At 42.0% G+C, this 20,504-nt stretch overlaps 1 protein-coding gene across 1 annotated transcript in view; it reads right to left on the minus strand.

The window, feature by feature from the left end:
- The window catches only part of ITGB1 (integrin subunit beta 1), a 46,672-nt gene extending 26,753 nt beyond the window's left edge, over positions 1-19,919 (minus strand). Inside the window, exons 1-2 of the mRNA XM_058532741.1 lie at positions 19,815-19,919; positions 1,638-1,704 (exon numbers count right to left, since the gene is read on the minus strand). Coding sequence (XP_058388724.1) covers positions 1,638-1,704 — 67 coding nt within the window. The 5' untranslated portion in view covers positions 19,815-19,919. The remainder of the gene's footprint in view (positions 1-1,637; positions 1,705-19,814) is intronic.
- Between the last annotated feature and the right edge of the window lie 585 nt (positions 19,920-20,504).

Below are 20,504 nucleotides of genomic sequence, written 5' to 3' on the forward strand. Positions count from 1 at the left end.
GCAGATAGATCAAAATATAGCAAGGAACCATGCTTATCTAGACATTATTTAACTGAAACTGAGGATATACATTTTATATGCTACTTTTTATACTTTATCCTAAGTGTTCCATTATAAATTCTTAAAAAATATGGCTTTTATTGATTACATATTTCATTATATTACTGTACCTTATTTAATGTTGCACAAATTCAGATGGTTTTCAATTGCATGTGTGCACAGTGCACACATGCTCACTGACATGCACACACGAGCCTCCAAACACATAAATACACATACATGCCTACACACACCCACTCCAATGACCATTCTTATCATGTAAAACTCAGATTATTTCCTTACCCCAAATTAAAAAAAAAAAAACAAATACTGAGTTGAAGAGTATTGTTTTTAATATTCTCAATACACACTAATTTCTGTCCAGAAGTAATATTCAAATTTATGCTTCCACAAGCCATATACAAGTACCATTTCACCATACCTTCAACAACACTAAGTACTTTTTTAGTACAAAAAACTTTTTATTCATTTAACAGGTATAAATTAGAATATCAATTGTCAGTTATTTAAGGTTTCATTTTTTTCATATTTTTACTGACCATTTCTTTTCTAAATTTTATGTCTTTTGCAAATTTTTCTATTATCGTGTTCATCTGTTTTTACTGGATCTCTACACATTAATGAAATTAAACCTTTGTTTAGTTTCTCATCTTGATGGTGTTTTCTTCTTTCCTGCTGAGGAAGATTCATCCTGAGCTAACAACTGTACCAGTCTTCCTTTATTTTGCATGTGGGTTGACACCACAGCATGGCTGACAAGTGGTGTAGGTCCGCAACTGGGATGCGAACCTGCGAACCTGCGAACCTAGGCCACCAAAGCAGAGTGCGCTGAACTTAACCGCTAGGCAGCTCGGTGTTTTGACGTATAGATATTTTGGGTTTTATATGTTGGTTGTTGGTTTTATGTAATTCAGATTTATCAGTAATTTCCTTTACAGTTTCTTTATTTTTTTGGGTACTAAGTCCCTATCCTGAGATCAAATAATTGTTCTATGCTGTGTCTTTTTTGAGATTTTGAGAACAGAACTGCACATCCATTATTCCAGATGTGGAAGTACCATGGTTTATAAGATGATTAAATATATTTTCAGCTTTATTTTTCATTCCTCTTTTAGATGATGGTAATATTTTGCACGACTTTTTGATCAAAGAGCTTCAAGAACATCTAGAAAGTCAATTGTTTCTGGTTTCATTTTTTTAGGTAGGAAAGGATAGCTCATAATCCACCATTCTACACACTTACTTTATTTTCTTCTAAATATATTACACTCCTTTGTTTTCTCTATGCTCACTTAAACACTCTCAGAAGACCCTTTCGTAGTGTACTCTTTTCCTATCATTTTAACATTTCACTAGCCTACCTGCCTGTCATCATTCTGGGTGGGAGAGGTGAGGGAGCCTGATGAGGACCCTGCAGGCCACCTTAAGGACCCTGCCCTTTATCTGACTGAGACTGGGCTACTGCAGGGCTCTCAGAAGGAGCAGAAAGATCGGATTTAGGTTTTCCCAGGAATCCAACTGGTCAAAAGTGATACAAGATACTGAAATGAAGAGACAACTAGGAAACTTTTTTTTACCTGCTTGGCCAAACACATAGCAAATTGAACTGATCAGTCCAATCCAGAAAATCAGTTGTAAATTCATCTGAAATATAAAATGTACAGTGTTATATTAAGAAAATAAGAAAACACATTAAACGTAAAACATTCCCACTCACCTTATCTTCTGTTGATTTTATAAACATAATATATCTCAAGCCATTTCTTCTCCAACCCTCTCCACACTCTGTCACCCACTCTCTTCCCCAGTTAGCTCACCCTTCACCTGACACTACTAAAGTAACTTCCATACCAAACTCACAGAATCCATCTTACTTCTCCAAATCAAATACAGTTTAACACTTAATTACAGTGCTCAAAAAAGAACAACAGTGTCAAGTGTCCCCTGACACTGTAAAAGCTATGAACAGTCTCCGACCCAGGGAATCTCTCTCTTAGAAGCCCCTGTGGCTCCTGGGCTCCAAACAGGCGTAGCCAGATGCCCAGGTTACCTCAATATGGAATGTTAGTTTGAGCCAACCTGTCAAACTCCTGATTGTGTCATCCCCTGCTTACAACTTTTGAATAGTTTTTATTTCTCTGCAGGCTAAGACCAACATCCTGTAAAAGACTCTGACTCAATTTTTGAGTTTGATCTCCTGTAATTATTACTCTCTAAGAAAATCAACTTCTATGCGTGGAATTAGTAAAATATTCAGTTCCATTCCCTATAATTTATAGATCTACAAACTAAACCAAAAGAAGGTGGTGGAGGGGGGCATAAGAAGCCCTGAAAGAGGCTTGAGTGTCTTCCAGAATCTCTAAAGAAAAACTAAGTAATATTCTGTATATTAAGCAAAATACCCCACACTCCAACCATTACGTATATAACTATTTTCTGTGAATCGAAGTTTTCACAATATTAATCTATACCTTACCAGAGTTGGTCGAAGATGGCTATAGCCACAGGTCGCTGATCGTGTACCTTAACTACTTACTGCTCTTGACTAGTAGCCAGTCTAGTAAACATGCATAAATATCTGCCCCTCCCATAAGAACACAAAACAAACAAATATCGACCAGAAAAAAGGTTAGCCTTACTAGTTAAGAAATATAAATTAAAGCCATATAAGGTAAACTAGCAAGCAAAAAAAAAAAAAAAGGTTTTTAATCCACAACAAAACTTACTGCAGATGGCTGAAAGAAACCAGAGATGGCTCTGTAAACTGGTATAATATGTGGGAAATAATTTAACAACCTTTATCAAAAAACACAAAAAATGTTTCTACCCTCTGACTTAATAATCTAGCTACTGGAAATTCATCGTAAGGAAACAACTAAAAATATAAAAGGTGATACACACACACACAGGTTGAGTACAGAACTCTAGTATATTTACAACAGGCAAAAAGCAACCATCCTCCACCCAATAATAGGCAAATGGCTAACTGCATCAACTAGATGGACTACTAGAGTCATAAGAATAATAAAATGTAGCAATATCATAAGGTTTATAGAATAATTTTGGATGCAATGAACACATCACGATGTAAAAATAACAGTATATAAACGTATAAAGTAACCAAAGAGACCTAGAGATGACAAAGAGTTACAGGCATAATAAAGACAATGGGTCTATTTGCTTTAAATTGTTATAATGTTTTCTTGTTTTTGCTTTCTTAATAATAACAATTATGGCAGGGTAACTGTGTGGCAATTTTTCCTTTCTTGATAAATTTCCTTCAATAAGAAAAAAATATTTCTTTTAAAATCCTCTGTGTCTTCAAGAGCTTACATCCCAGGATGCTATTCCCATAGCTCCGAGACAGTGCTTTCAAGTTGTGCTCAAAAATGCTATTTGTGTTTTCTCTGTTGGCTTCCCAGAGAAAAGCGATAAGTTGCATAGTCATCCACTTTGCAACTGTGCTCACACCAGCAAGTTCTGTTACGCCACAAGCTTACAGTTTTGCTTACATGTCAGTTGTGATTGCATCCAAAAGACTAACAAAAGCTGAGTGTCACCAAGTGTGAAATGCCTAACAGTTCACCTTTTAAGGCCTGCCTCAAAGGTTTAATGTGTAATAAATCCACGTAGACTATAATTCTAAGCAATTCAAATAATGTTATCAATTCCAAAGCTATGACTAAAAGGACCTAGAACATTAAGGCTCCCAAGGAAACACATGACTGTGATGAAGGGAGCATCTGGGCAGTTTCTACACAAAGTGAAGAGAACAAATATTTGTCCCATATATGGACCGATGTGTGTTTCTTCAGGATACTACTCAGGCTACTTTAAGGACCATTAGACTAATCTGAGAAACCTTTTAAAATACACAGTACAGAGAATATCACTAAGATAAGGTTATTAGGTAACAGAGATGTTCCCTAACATTCTCAGGCTACGTAACTTGAAAGTATGACTTTAAATGCCACTGTCCTTTTCCTTCTATAAACTTGACAAGGCCAAGATCAGCCTTCTGAGACCCTCACGCCTCTGGAAGAGCTCCAAACCCACAGCAGGCAAGACAAGGCTCTAGTGTAGAAGAGCGGCTGAGGGGAGAAGGACAGCCGCTGAGAACAGTTCAAGGGCAGACGTCGGCTCTCCGGTGACCAGCTGGTGCATGGGCAAGAAACAGAGAGGCTCTGGCACTGGCGAGTGGTATCGGTAAAAGGCCAGGCTTTCCCTCGGGGAAACAGAGAAGCCACAGGAGACAGAAGACGACAGCAATTAAAAATAAAGAAGAGCCACGAGGACAACGAGGCTTAGGAGAGAGCACAGTTAGAAGTGGCCACGAGGAGAGCCGGCAGTGAGCTGGACAGTAAAGAGGAAGCGGCAGAGAGCACTCAACAGCCTCCCCTCAATCCTGACGGCCTCTGAAGGTCCCAGACACTCCTGTACTCCTGCCTGTGTGGGGGAAGGAGGACGCACCAGGAGCTTCCAGTCCTTCAAGGCCTCCTAAGGCAGCACTTCTACAAGTTGGTCTAGGGGACAATTGTACCCGATTTACCTGGATGCCCATCCCAGGCCTAAGAGCCGCAATCTCATGGGGTGGGCCTGTACTCCGCGTGATTCTAATGCTGAGAAAAGGTGCCGTAAGGAGTTTCCTACCAATAGCATTACACATACAACAGTTCATTATGAGGGGCCAACGGGGAGAGACACCTTCAGCTATTGTCCTAATCCTATCTTTTGTCTCCTCTTCATAATCAAAGGTCGAGGAATAGTTGTCTACACTGGTCTCCATTTCACAACCTCCTACCCCCTCCTCAATCTGCTGTAAGTGGTGTCCACTTCCTACCACGCATGTGAAACCATTCCTGAAAAGACAACTTTCCAGGCATTATCTTACTTACTCTCTGCATTCATTCATTCATCATTTAAAAATGTCTTGATTGCCTACAACATGTACTTGGGGAGACACATAAGTTGACCACCCACAGGATGTACACAGGCCAACAGTTAACACACTTCACCATTCTTCCTTAATGCACTCTACTCCCTCGGGCTTCACTGGCTCCTCTCCTGCCTCTCTGGAAGCTCTTCCTCAGCCAACCATGTCAGGTTTTGTGCCCTACCTGGAGATACAAAGATCACTGTTTCAAGGAATTTTTAGTTCAAAGACGAAAATGCTAATAATTACAGCATGATGTGATGGTTTCTACAATGAAGACAAGGACAAAGTGCCCTGAGGACACCGAGCGGTCTGCCTGGGCGAGTTCAGAGGCTTCGTGGAGACAGCCTAGCTGCAGCTAGAACCGCGGACATGTGGGAAACGGGCAGGCAAATGGAGACGAAAATTCCAGGCAAAAGGTTTGCACAGCAAAGCCACGGAGTCCTGAGAACAACTCTAATAACCTCTTTCCAATCTCATTTCTAAACATATACGTTTGGGTGACTCCTCTCCCTCCACCAACCGAAATTGTCTCGCTCTTTCTATCTTTACAGAAAAAAGACTAGAAAAAATACATTTATATGTTATTTGTAGTTAAACCCGGTTGGTGGGATGAGTGATTATTTTATCCCTGTCATTTTCCCCAATAAGTAAAATTATATTATGTTAAAATCTTAAAATATCATAAAGGCCAAAAAGAATCTTTAAGTACTTAAGTATTTCTGAGAACTAAAGAGTAAGTTGGAAATAACAGAAACCGATGGCAGCAAGGCAGGAGGAGTTAGGTTACAAAGAGCCTTAGAGGCCATCCATGCTAAAAGAGGTTGGATCCTATTCTATACATAGTAGGGAAACTGAAAAACTTGGGGCATGGTAGTAACACGGCAACATACACATGGTGGAAAACCAGCAGGGCAGAGGATGAGTGGCAAGACAGCAGCTAAAGGCAAGCACAAAATTTACTGCCAAGGTTCAAGTAAGCGGTGACAAATGTCTGAATTCAGAGAGCAACCACGGACAAGAGAACACACAACCAAGCCACTAGGAGGTAGCAACGCAGCGTCTCATGAGAGAGAGAAAGGAATCATCGTGAAAGAAGGTGGAGGGAAAGGAAGGTAGGGGAAAAAACGACTTTTGTTTTAGACATGTGGCATGGGAAATGCCTGTGTGAAATCGAGGGGAGAGACCCACTGGGAAGTTAAGACATATGGGTCTGGATCTCAGGAGATAAGTCAGGGTTAGAGACAACATCATATAGGTGGCACCTAAAATTATGAAAATGGATGAGATTGTGAAGAAAAGACAACTTAGGAAGAGAGGAGAGCTGAGGGCAGACTTGAAGAGGGGAAGACACTGTGCGAGTGACGGAGTCAGGCCTCCTTGGAGCAGAGAGGGATGGACAGCCTCCAGAGCACAGGGAGGGTAGTACCTAAAGAGGGGCAGGGTCTTTTCTGTATGTTGAGGCAGGAGGTAAGAAGCTGAGAGAGTTCACGCACGACAGCCTATGGTTTTCTTCTGAAACAGGAAGTAAGGACAGCTGGTGGGAGAAAAGTAGGCGGGTCTTAGGGGCTGAAGAAAATCGGGAAGATGCAATAGGATCACAGAGCACGCGGAGGGCCCAGCGGGGGAGGGACACCCCAGTGTACAGAGGCACATTCGAAACACTCACCTCTCCTGAAACTCCCCGCTAACGGCCGTCTGCTACGACAGACAGGGCCTTGGTGTGTCTTACTCAGTTATACCACCTAGGAGTGCTAGGCACAAAGCCAATGCTCAAAAATTTTTGCTGATCTATATTAAACTGTATGAAATTTTTCTCCGACATTACTCAGAAGGCCAGGAAAGAAGAGTTTCTCAGAATTAGTTAATGTGCAGACCCTCTTTAAATAGAAAACAGTTAACGTAGATACCCTAGTGGTAACAATTTTCAATTCACTTAAGTATATACAAGCCAACTTAAAGCTAGATTTAAAATGCCTCACGCTCCTGGCTCTTATACATTATGAACCAAAATTAACTTACACGTACAAACACACACAATCATATGCACTGAAATAATAATTCCTCAGTTATAAGGTAGTCAATCAAATAATCTAGATGTTAGTTGTTTACTATTATAATTATTAGCACAAAAACACAAAATAAAAGAAAAATTTTTGTAGAAATGCTCAAATCGCTGAGACTACCTCCCATGGGTCCTCCGACTGCAACATGAAGTCACTGAATTAATCCACTGGTTCTCAGAGCAAATGCAGGAGGAGGAAAGGAGGGGCAAGGAAGAGGTGGTACCAACAAAAGTTAACAACGAAAGGGGACAAGGTCCAGGACTCGAGATGACGTAGGTGAGAAAAAAGGGGCTCGTGTAGCAAAGGGAGGGAAAGAGCTGGAAAGTAAGACAGTTGGGTTTAATTTCAGAGACAGGCAGTCTTGGGTAAAAAGGTCTCAGTGAGGATGCAGCTATGGGTAATTGTTTTAGCCAGGGTTCTTCCCCAAAGCAGAGCCCAAGACCAGAACAGGTGTGCAGGCAGGTTATTTGGAAGGTGACCCAGGGAAAGACAGAGGTACTGAAGACACTGAACCAAGAAAAAGGGAAAAACCCAAAGCAGGATACTCTACTTACCACAGTGGGTGCTTGGGGCCGTGATCTTGCTGAGAAGTTTTGAGAAGTGTATAGAAAGTCTGTCCAGAGGAGGGTCAATGTGGAGAAGCACGTTTATCAACCCAGTCCCTACAGGTAAAAGTTTGCCCCAAAGGGCACTAATTCCCTCTCACTTCCAGGAACTACAGTGTGTCTGCCCAGAGGCTGCCCAAGGACAGACTAGAGGGCCTGCTGGAGAAGCCCCGGGGGCGGAAAGACCGAGGCACTTGGGGCAAGATGCAGTCAGCCAGAAGCGAGTCATGAAGTGTTCCCAGCAGCAGCAGCTGGAATCAAGGGGAGGCCGGGAGAATGTGAGAAGGACAGAAAACGTTTCCAATCAGGGCTCAAAGGCCACTGGAGTTGAAAGAGTCCAGGAAACTGCTAGACCAGAGTGTGAGAAGTATCATTTGCATGGACTCTCGAGGCCCCCAAATGATGGCAAAAATTGGGGAGGTGATTTAAGCCAGGTGATTCACATATAGACACGTATTTTAAAACATACGTGTATTTTAAAACAAATATAAACAATCCTTATTTAAAAGATTTAGTATTTAACACCCATGTAGCTCTTTACCAATCTACTATAGATGCATACGGCTGACTTGCCTTAAGGATGGCCATCTCCTAGAAGTCATTTCTTCATGTCCTCTCTATCTAGCACACTCACGGTATCTTAATATTTCATAAATAAAGAAACTAAAGATAGGGGGCCGGCCCGGCGGCGTAGTGGGTAAGTTCACGCGCTCCACTTTGGCGGCCCAGGGTTCGCGGGTTCGGATCCCAGCATGGACCTACACAGCACTCAGCAAGCGATGCTGCAGCAGTGTCCACATGCAAAATAGAGGAGGATGCGCACGGATGTTAGCTCAGGGCTAATCCTCCTCAGCAAAAAAAGAGGAAGATTGGCAACTGATGTTAGCTCAGGGCTGAACTTCCTCACCAAAAAAAAAAAAACACCTAAAGATAAAGATAATTGGAGATACTCTGAGCTATCCGAAAAAGCAGTAAGCCTAACAAGGGCAAGCAATGTGTCATCCCACCACTGTACCATAAGGCGTGGCAAAGAGGTAAGAGCGTGGACTGTGGAGTCAGAATGCCTGGATCTAAATCTCTGATCAACCACTAACTAGGTAGGTGATACTGGCAAGTTATGTAGTCTGTGCCTCAGTTTCCTCATCTTTAAAATGGAGACAGCAGTACTTACCTTATAGAGGTTACGTGAAGTTTAAACAAGTTGATAAATACAGAATATTTAAAAGGATATCTGGCACATTGTAAATACTACCTAAGTGCTACCTGTTATCATTATTAGTACACATTATAGCTGGAGCTCAATAACAACTTGATTGAATACAGAAGTAACTACGTTTGAATGTTTTGTTTTCAACCAGAAATCTCTGGACTAATCCGGGTTAGGGGAGACACAAGATATAGAAGAAAGGACAAGGTGTAAACTGAAAACACTAGGTTAATATACATTATTACAGCCATTCAGATACTTATTTTGATACAATATCAAAACCTTATTATACTGTATAGTAAGGTTTAATCAGATACTAATTAGATACTAATTATCATCTTAATAACATAAGTATAATTAGATACTTACTTTAGGTTCCACAAGTAGGTAGGATTATTCTATTTAATGTGCTTTCTATCAATGAGATTCCTAACAATTTGTATGTAAAATAATAAAAGTAGCAACATCTCAGTGTTGCATATTACTACATTAGACAAAATACAGGTATTTCTGAAGGCTAATACCACAGATCTCCTGAAAAAGAGATCAGTGTGCGGACAGCATATCTAATACAATCAGAAATAAAGAAGAACGACTTGAGGTTTCTTCTGTCAGGGGGAAGCAAACTCAGGAAAGGTTAAAAGAAGGAAACTGCCCCGAAAAGACATCTTACTAGTGGAAACTTGAATCAAAATGCTGGGTACCATGTGAGTTCAGTCAGGGACTGTTGCCCACTGAGGACCACCAAAAAAATGAGGATCCACTTTTCATTTACAGGGCCAGACTAGGCACACACCAGGCACAGACCAGAATAAGACAATACACTGGGTTTTGATGACAAGGTAATTTGTAACAAAAAGTTATCTCACTTTTATCTCAACACCTTCAAATGACTATAATAATGACAATAATGATAAAAATAATAATAGCTAGCTCTGTCCTCCAAGTAACTCTAAGAGGTTGGGAATGACATTAGCTTTCTTTTACAGATGAGGAAACCAAACCACAGAGGTTAAATAACTGCAAAGGTGGAAATGAAACCAGACTGTCTGAATCCAGAAGCTATGACCTGACTCTGTCCCTCATTAAACTGTAATTTTTTGAAGGCCTACTTAGTCACTATTTTAAAAGAAAGAACATCCTTCCTTTGTTAGAACTGACTCAGAACACAGAAATGGAAGACTTATAATGGTCTGTGAGTTTATTTCTTAGGCTTTCAAAGTGAACGAAGGCCAACAAAAGTTATTTTAATTGTCAAATTTCATGAGTATACCTACAGGTTTTGTGTGTCATTCCTATAAATGCATTTCACCCTAATATCATTTCTTACCATGTTCAGTTTTATCTAAGGGGTCATAATTCATTCCTTGAACAACAAATAATCTTAAATGCCTCCCTGAAACACTCTCATTTTAGTGATTAACAACCCCAACATATGCAATTGTTCCCACTGTCAAAAACTGTACATAAGTGTTTTAATCTCCACTGTAAAATCATCTTTATTCATCAAGGTTATGAGTGGTTTTATGTCCTGTTCAAACTTAAATACACACTCATTATTTATTAATGTTTTTAACAATGTCACAAATAACTCATTTGGCATTTCCTTTTACATTTACAGACAAAATCTTTAGAAACTTTATATGTACTATATTTGTAGAAATTAAACCATTACACCTTAGAGAAAAACTACTTTTAAGAAAATGTGGTGTTACATTTATTTCAAGTTTTAAAATAAGGTGCCCAAAAGCCAACTGGTACAAAAAAAAAACGTCATCCACAAAAGATTTCTTCCTATAAAATCTTTGCACAGGGCACGTTTTTATTCAATAGAACTAATTAAATTCAAGTCAACAGATATTTATTGGATATCTATCACATGCCAGACATACGAGTGACAAAGCTGGAGTATGAACCCAGGCCTGATCCAAAAGCCCAAGCTTTGAATATAAGTATGTTTCTAAGAAGAAAGGCTCAGGGTTCTCACCATGCAAATACCCACGTCAGGAAAACAGAATTTGCTTCCCTTTTTATGTCATAACTTTTTAAAATCTTTTCACCTTAATGGTGGAAAAGATTCGGATACCTACAATTGAGGTATAACATAAATCTCTCCTAAAAATATAATAAAGTTGGATTCATCCCAAGTCTGTCCCATCATCATTACTTTCTGTATCTGCTTTTAAAAGGGAAAAATTAAATAGGCCATAAACAGATTAACATTTAAAAATTAATGTAGTCCAGAAAAAGAACAGGAGCCAGACCGAAAGCCTCAGGTGATGAACACACAGTTCACCCTCCTCTCCCCACACAGAGCAATCAGACGGGAGAGGACGGAGGAAGGAGCTTGGAGGGATCCTCCTGAGCTCCACACCACCACCCGCGAGGGTGAGAGCTGGGGAGGAACTCAGACAGGACAACGGCACCTTCCCCCTCACGGGAAGAACAAGGAGAACTCAACATTGTTTTCACTCCGTCTGGCAGGAAGAGGTGCGTGGTGGTGACCATGGAGGAGTTTATGGCCCAAATAATAAGCTAGAATTAATGATTAACAAAAACTTCGCAGAAAGGATGAAGGGAAAAAGAAAAATGAAGGGAACAGGAAAGAGAAGAGGCTAAGAATTCCAAGGCAAAGATGCAACTCACACCTCATTTGAAGTCCTCTTCCACCCACTGTGGATAAACAGAACAGCAATCTGAACTGCAAAACCTCCTAAAATTCACTACTCCCACTAGACGAAAACAAGGCTGTTTATGAGTGCTGACCCCTTCTGACCCAATGGCAGTGTCACCCTGAGTCTAATGAGCTCCAACAAGGAAGGTTTGGCTGCTCCAAAGCTGTAGGCTCACAAGACAACTTGAAACCTGAGAACAGCTCACAACAGGGCTAGATACTTGAAGAAAATGACAGAATAACAGACTGAAGGCAAAGTCCATCACTAGTGACTACTCTACCCACCTTCTCCAGGAAAATGAGAATACAGAGAATCAATCATGATCACTCACGACCCAGCCCACAAATGCGAGGGAAAGATAAGGAAACGATATACTGCATGTTGTCACATAAAAGCCTCAAAGATAAATAAGCTGGAAGTGGGAGGAGGTAAGGGCGTGGAACTTAACACTAGGCAAAACTTATACAGGACAAAAAGTCAAAGAAAGTGAAGAATCTTCTCTGGAAATAGGAGAAAATCTAGATGAATTCATTACGCTCTTCAAGGAATTTAGAAAATCTCAAATAGATCTTATCTTATAGTGATCAAAAACAGTAAGACCACAAAACTAGAGGAAAAGTGTACAGAGCAAAGGAAGGAAATTTGAGTTGAACTCCTCTATAGAACTCATAAACACAAGGAACAGAATCAACGTGACAGGAAGAGCAGGCTTGAGAAAAACCACACGAAATTCAAAATAATAACTCAAGCCAATCAGAAACAACGATGATATAGCCAATGGTGACCCAATAAACAGGTAACTGGTATACCAAACCCCCCCCCCAAAAAAGGATAGCCTTATGTGAAAATGAATTAAACATTAAATTCAAAAAATTGGTGATGGAGCGCAAAATAAATTCAAAGAGTGCAGAAGAATGGACTTAAAACACAAGCAGAAAAATAAACACTTTAAACAAAGCTATTAAGCGGTAATAGTAAGGACTGACCCAAAATGAGCAGGAAAAGTTACCTGGACTTAATTCTTCCCAGCTCCTCCTCCACTCGAAAGATAAGACGTTACCTAACAATTGATATTTTTCAAACCAGCCTAGTGAGCTGTTCCTGCTTTATACTTGTATGTCTATAGATTTTGCCTTTCCCTGTGAGGGGAACAGAAGTTAGCAACTGTTTTGGTTGAGAAATTTTACTTTGGGACAAGTTTACAAAGATAATTGTGAATGGAGCTGGCAAAAAAAGTTAACTATCCTGATTAATGGTACCAAAAAGCTCTTGAAAGCAAGATTTGTTCCACATAATTTCAATTAAGCAGAATTATAAATTACATTCCTAAACTGTCTAATTTTATCTACTTTTTAGGTAGCTCACTCCAAAATTCTTACTTGATCAAAACTTTAATAAATTTCAACCATATCTTTTGTCTCATCTCCTCTCTGCCCTGTAGTGCAGTGGAACAAGCACAGTGCTGGGTATATTTTAAACATATAATAAACGTTTTAAGACCTAACTAAACACAGGGAGAAATCAATTAATTTCTCATTTCACTAGCAGTAAGCTGGAAATAATATCTACCTTAGAATTGTTGCAAGGATAAAATATGACCATGAATGTGAATGCTCCTAGCAACAAATACCCTTATAGTGGTCTAGAGATCACAGTCTACTTGATTACTGAATTTTCTTCTTGCTCTCCAACTCATGCACTGGTCATAGCCTTCTAAACATAAGAACCTGAGTGACTAAGTAATAAATGGTTCCCAACCTTTTTACATCCACGCTTCTTTAACAAGCACAAATCCATTCTCTACTGTGTTTTTTGTTGTGTTTTCCTAACATAACATAATACTAAATGTGCGTTTTCAAACTATAACCTCCTCCTCCAATAATCAACTATGAGCCACCATCACCCCTTCTGAGAAGCAGCAAAATCATAATATGAAATAAATCATACATAAACTATTAGATATTGGAGAGCTAATAAATTACTATTCCTAATTTCATAGAGTATGAAAGTTATTTACATATTCATTCAATAAACATTTATACACTGAACTGTAACTTCCATACTTCGAATGGTAGATTCCCAATAAATTTTTCATGTAAATACTTTCCTCATCACGCCACTGAAACTATATTCCCTAGAACAAAATAAAATACTAATTTTTCTTCTACTTTTCTGACTTTTTTTTGGCATTCGCTGGCTCTTCACCTCTTCACGAACCACAATGAAGAATTAATTACTCCTTTCACTGCAGTCCCAAAACCTATGCTTTAGCGTCCAGCACAGTAAATGACAACCTTCGGTGATGGTCAATAATACAGCGCTGTTTTAATTCAAACTTCTATTGTAACTAATTGTATTCATGTCTATGAACCCCTCCAGACTAAAGTTGGAGGGCAAGAATCTAGGCCTTCGTTTTACATATCCTTCTACATAAATATTTGTAACAAAGTAGTCAAAAAATATTTGCTAAATTAGACTGGTTTCTGCCTTCTAACTATCCTGTCCTTTGACTATGTCGCCCATCTCTCATCCACATCTTTGCTCATACCACTCCAAGCTCCTCTACAAGGCCTTCCAAAACCACTTAAGCCAATGCTGATCTTCTTCTAAAAATCTATTAGAGAGTATTATCTGGTATGGTACATTGTGTAAAATATTCTCTGGTATTTGTCGTCTCCCTGGATTGAACACAACTTGTCCCAAGTAGACAATATACTCAACAGCAGGGTCCACACCAACTTCTTGATCTACGCCACTCAGCACAGCATTTCTCAGGTCACACTAACACAGTGAAAGCTTAAACGTCACGTACAACAGAGCTACATCCTGACAACCAGCTAACAGTGATAGATGTGGCTGGTTGGCACTGGCAGGTTTTCTTAAAGCAGTAATTTGGCACAGCACCGACCCTCCCTGGTGATGATACAGGAAGATGGTGGCTCTGGGAGAAAGAGAAGAGCTGCACTCTACATGGCTTGCCTCAAGCAGTGGCTGTCTTTCAACTCAGAATGAGAGGATGAGGGGCGCACAGAGACGACTTCTTTCTGGTGCAGATGCAGAAACCCAGGCCCTGGAAGGTGAACTATTCCAACAAGGCCACAGAGAGATTGAGATCCAGGTTTCCCACCTCCCAATCAAGAACCCGTCACTACATCAAACTGCATCTCTAATAAGGTGTGTAAGAAGACTACGAAGTCCTTTTGTCTGTACCTCAAACACGTCAATCACAGTAAAAACTTGCAAATACCTAAGTCACTCACTAAACTGTCACAAAAGGAATTAGAAATTCAGAGAAGAAAGCAGGGAAGGGAAATGCTTTTCTAAATTCCTCTTCCTCCACCCAGCCCCTGACTGTTAAGTGTTCCTAGATTCTCCCTCTGGCCCCTTTTCACTCTACACACTCTCCTTTGGTATTTCCATCTGCAGCCTATAGCTTCAGCTAGCACTTACAGACTAAGAATTCCCAAATCTAAATCTCCCAACCAGCCTTCCTGTTTTGAGCTCCCAATCTGTGTATTCAACTGCACTCGTAGACATCTCTACCTGTGTCCCACAGTCATCTTAAAAACTCAGTATTATAAGTTCATCATTTCCCCTCCCTCCCGTCAACCAGCACCACCCCTTGTGGTCAGATTATCCACGTGGGCAAATGGCACCACCTAACCAGAAACCTGCTCACTTTGGGATTCTTTCATCTCTCTTACCTCAGACACCAAGTTTTACCAATTCTCCCTCCTAAATGCAGTAGTTCTTGTACCACAACCCAAATCATCCTCTATACCAATGATCATCAAAGCTTTTTGATCACTCACCTTTATTACTAAAAACAATTTTGAGCATACATGTACCCAGAATATATGCATTTATAAATTAAAATACATGTACTTCTACAACAATATAGTAAGATACTATAAATCATAACAAAAATTTTAAACTTTAAAATGATGAGATTAAAAAATATATATAATATTAAGTCTAATATTGTCTTCCTATACTCCAGTGAGTCATTTCACACATCCTTGGGGTCCAGTAACCTGCACTTTGAGACTGTATGATGAGACTGGTCCTGGGAGTAAGAAACAGATGTGCACACACGCACGCGCGTGTGTGTGTTTATACACATATGTGGTATGGATATCTGAAGCAGTTTCTTTTTACTCACACACACACAGCTCATGATGAGATGACATACACATGCTTTAGCATATTGCTAAACAGAGTTAATCTGATCATCTAAAGCTACAAACCAAAAATAACGTTTAAAGGTAGTTGACTTCTAAAAACCCACATTACATTATTTTACAAAAAACACTTAATTCTGTAAAAGTCTTATAATTAGCCATCTTTAAAAAGATGAGAAATTTACAAAGTATAGTTTGGCTCCTGTTGCACACACCTCCTAAAAAAGAGACAGATTTTTTTCAACTGCCTACTGAAATATTCTAAGGCTGCTACTGTTCTGGGTTCTATGGACTGCAGCTCCTTTAACCTAAGTATGTACTGTAATATTTTTTCAGTTTTCTACAGCTACAGACACGGCTACCACTTCAGGACCCTGATGACTAATGTGCTCTTTCCTACCCTTATTCCTGTCAACCCTTCCTCCCTACCACAAGACTCCCACCTCTGCAACAACATAAAAGGACAACAATCCTATAATATATAACCGAAGTCAGAACAGACCTGCTAATACGACAAGAGATATTTACATATTGGCACAATATAATCCTCTAGGATTCTACCCACAACCTGACAGATCTAACTCTCCATGTAGAGTGGGGAAATGTAAAATTTAACAACAGTCCATACGAATCCTTTCGGAAATTTAGCTTGTTACAAGTTTAGAAATTTAAATTCTTAGAACTCAAAAGTTCTGAAACTTTTACCAGTTAGATGTTTCATCTCATCACCCTAGAGTGTAGTTAAGAGCAAAACAGTGCACTTACAGAATATTAAAGAAAAATATTTTCTTCGGATAGAATATTACACTACTCCCCCCATGCTGTGAGCCACAGTTTATTTCACAAGAAGCCAAACAAATAAAGATATTAAGTGGCCAGAGTTCCATGAAAACTAACACTATGTTAAACTGTTTGACTAATTTTCACTATTTCATAAAGTTATAAAGTGACCAGAGGTCCCCAGAGTCTCTCTCGGAGTTAAGAATTTATCAACACCAACAGAGAACTGCATATTCATTCAGTGATGGTAATTTGGGGCAGATTTTAATTATACTGATCAGAAAGTTAAGAAGAAAACCACCGGATTGTTAAAATTACTAAATCCAGTGATTTTCAATATCATTGATTCTATACTTTTCATGTGCAGAATGTCGAGGGGATTAGAAAAATAATCTTAATATAGAACTTGACATTCTTTTTATTTATTTATTTTTGTGTGTGTGTGAGGAAGATCAGCCCTGAGCTAACGTCCATGCTAATCCTCCTCTTTTTGCTGAGGAAGACCGGCTCTGAGCTAACACCTATTGCCAATCCTCCTCCGTTTTTTTTTTCCCCCAAAGCCCCAGGAGATAGTTGTACGTCATAGTTGCACACCCTTCTAGTTTCTGTATGTGGGACGTGGCCTCAGCATGGCCAGAGAAGCGGTGCGTCAGTGCGCGCCCGGGATCTGAACCTGGGCCGCCAGTAGTGGAGCTCGTGCACTTAACTGCTAAGCCATGGGGCTGGCCCCCAAACTTGACATTCTTTTTAAAAGAATCAACATCACAAAAACAAAAGTTTAGGTCTGTGAAGTCCACGCAGATGACTTAATGTGGAGTTTATCTGCTCTTTATTTACAGAAGTATTAACCACATCCCGTCTTTCTTTTTTTTTAATAACTTTTTAAGTGTAGCAAAATATACATAACATAAAACTCACCATCTTAACTGTTTTTAAGTGTACAATTCACCATATTAAATACATTCACACTGTTGTGCAACCATTACCACCAACCATCTACAGACTCTTCATCTTGCAAAACTGAGTCTGTACTCATTAAACAACAACTCCCACACTCCTTTTCGCCAGCCCCTGGCAACCACCCTTCTACTCCGTCTCTCTGAATCTGGCTTCTCTAGGTACCTCATAGAGGCGGAATCAGACAGTATTTGTCCTTTTGTGACGGGCTTATTTCACTCAGCATAATGTGCTTCCCCTTACTTTTCAAGAGCAGGAAAGTGGGAGCAATGGAGTTGGGCTTCTTTTTAAAAAGTCGTTTCTTGAAATGTTGTTGTCTTCTAATTCAACTAGAGCTCACCATCGCAGATAACAGCTTTGGACATTATGCTCATGCATCCCCTGTCTTTTTAACTGGCATTCTAATAACATCCATTTTATACTGAATTTTAGCATAAGTAAAATGGATTTGCCTCAAACGCCTGTAACCAAAATACTGATTTGTTTCATCTGTTTTCTAATTATCACTGCCTCGTCTTCAGTTACATAATACTGATCACAGAACCAAAATTATTTAAAAATATCACCGTTATTGGGACTCTTAAGTAAGTCCTGTCCCCTCTGGGCCTTGATGTCCACAAACGTAAAATAAATAACTTCCAACTAAAATTCCTTAATCATTTCTAAAAGTAGTCTATTATACAATCTATTGCAAAAGCTGTATTTAGTTTAAGAAAGACGCCAAATCAAAATTCACTTCACATTTATTTTCATACCATCAAAACAACAATAAAAAATAACAACCCAGTAATTCTACCACCTAAGTATCTACGTGGGATGCAGACCCCAAAAAACCTTACTAATGATGTTATCAATTACATGCTGAGATTTTTTTTAATCATTTAATATACTAAGAAGGAAGGAAAAGAGATCAATATTTATTGAGCTTCTACTCTAACCTAAGTGTTTTACATTTTACGTGTGATTTTTCACAACTATACTGTACTTACGGAAGATTACTTGTGGTTCAAACATGGTCTAGACAAGGTTTCTCCACCTACTAGCTGGATGACCACAGGCAAATGACTTATGCTCCCTTCGCCTCAGTTTCTTCATTTATAAAATGGGGATAAAAACGGCACCTACCTCACGGATCAGTTCCAGAATTAAACGACAAAATACATGTAAAAGTGCCTAGAGCTACACATGGCCCTCACTGTCGTTCTTATAATAATTAATTACTACTGTTATTAGTGTAGGTATTCTTGTTCCCATTTCAAAGATAAGGAAATGGAAGCTTAAAGAATGTAAATGACTAGTGATCATACCAACCAGTACTAGGTTTTGACTCAAAAGCACAAATTTGATCAAATAAAAATTACTTAGGCATTAAACACTGGTATTCTTAAAAATAGAACTTGTTTTTAGGAAGCATAAGAAATGACACATAGTAAGCCGGCATCAGAACCGGTCGGGCACTAAACCCTGCGGGGACGCCGGGAGGGCCGGCCGGGCCCTGCGCGCTCAGGGCGCCCGGCCCAGGACGCGGCTCCCTCCGGCCCCTGCGGGCGCCGGCCGCCCCGCCTGCCGAGGTATCCGGCACTCCAGTGCGGCTCTTTTAAATATTAAGCGGAAAAAAAAAAACCCCACCATATGCCAACGCTGCGCCCTCTTCTCCTAGCTGCTCTCCGACGCCCCCTCTTGTTCAGGTCCACCCCCCCTTCATCCCACGCCACAGGCGCTGAGAGCCAGCACCCAACTTCTGGAAGTGGGAAGGACGAACAATTTTCCTTATGTGGAAGCTAATGACTAAGCTCAACGTTGCTCAAAGAAAGAGCAGCCCGCGCCCGAGACGGAGACAAAGAGCAACTGTCAAGGATCGTTCCAAGTCCTGGGACGGCGCGTCCCGGGAGGCCCCGTCCGCGCCCGCACTGCGCGCCGCGGCGGCGGAGGGGACCCGGGCGCGCGGGGCGAGCTCCCTCTCCGGCGCCCAGGCCGCGCGTCCGGCACGGGGCGCTGTGAATGGCAGGCGTCTGAGCGGCCGGTCGGGGCCCCGGTCCTCGCACCCCGCGCCCCCGACGTGACAGCGCCCAGGCCGGCGACCCTCCCACTCGGACCGCGGGGGCCGGCTCTGCGCGCTCGGGCCGCCGGCGCGCGGGAGGGACGGAGGCGGCGGGGAGGGGGCCAAGGTCCGCGAGAGAAGCCTGGAGGGCGGGCGCCGGCCGGACTTCCCTTCCTGCCCGAAGGCTGGAATCCGCCTCCCCCACCCCGGCCGGACAGAGAGGTCCCGGCCTGGCCGCGGCGGGCGGCCCGAGGTCCGGCCGCGCACCCGGGCCCGGAGGCCGCCGCCCGCCCCGTGCCGGGCCCCTACCTTCTCCGGGCGGCGTCCGGGCCCCGGCCGGTCGGCTTGGGCCTGCTGCTCCGCGGCTCCCGCTCGGCCTCTCCCGAGGGCTGGCGCGGCCTCCCGGTCTCGGGCGCGGCGGGCGGCGGCGACCCCGCCTCCTCGGGGGCGGGAGGAGGAGACTCGGCCCCCGGAGCCGCCTCCCGCAGGAAACGACCCCCGCGGCACCGCCTCCTCGGCGCGGCCGAGCCTGCTCCTCGGGCCGCCGCCGCCGCCCTCTCCCTCCGGAAGCGCATTCCTCTCCGGCCGCGTCAGCCGCGCCCCAGGCGAGGAGGAGGCGCGGGCGGCGGAGGCGGCGGGAAGACCGAGGCCGGGACAAAGGAGCTGGCCCGGGGAGCCGCGCTGGGAGGGCGGGGCACGGGACCGGCGGAGGCCTTCGCCGTGCCTCAGTTTTCTTTTCTGCTAAGCGGGAGCGGGAGGTGTAAGGCCTCGGCGAGCGTTAATCGTATCCTCCCATAAGAGAAGGCCGGACGGGCCGTGGGCAACCCGGGGCGGGACTCTCCTTTTCCGCCTCTCTTAGGTTCTGCTTCCCCGAAGCCGCAGGTCTGTCTGTCCGACCCACCGTCCCGTTTGCCGGGGGGACTGTCCCGGGAGCCCCTTCAGTCCCAGGCAAATCGAGGCAGGGCTTCGTGGGGCCCGAAAATGTTTTCCTTTTGAAAG

The sequence above is a fragment of the Diceros bicornis genome, chromosome 36 (assembly GCF_020826845.1).
Source record: "Diceros bicornis minor isolate mBicDic1 chromosome 36, mDicBic1.mat.cur, whole genome shotgun sequence".
NCBI classification, from domain to species: domain Eukaryota; kingdom Metazoa; phylum Chordata; class Mammalia; order Perissodactyla; family Rhinocerotidae; genus Diceros; species Diceros bicornis.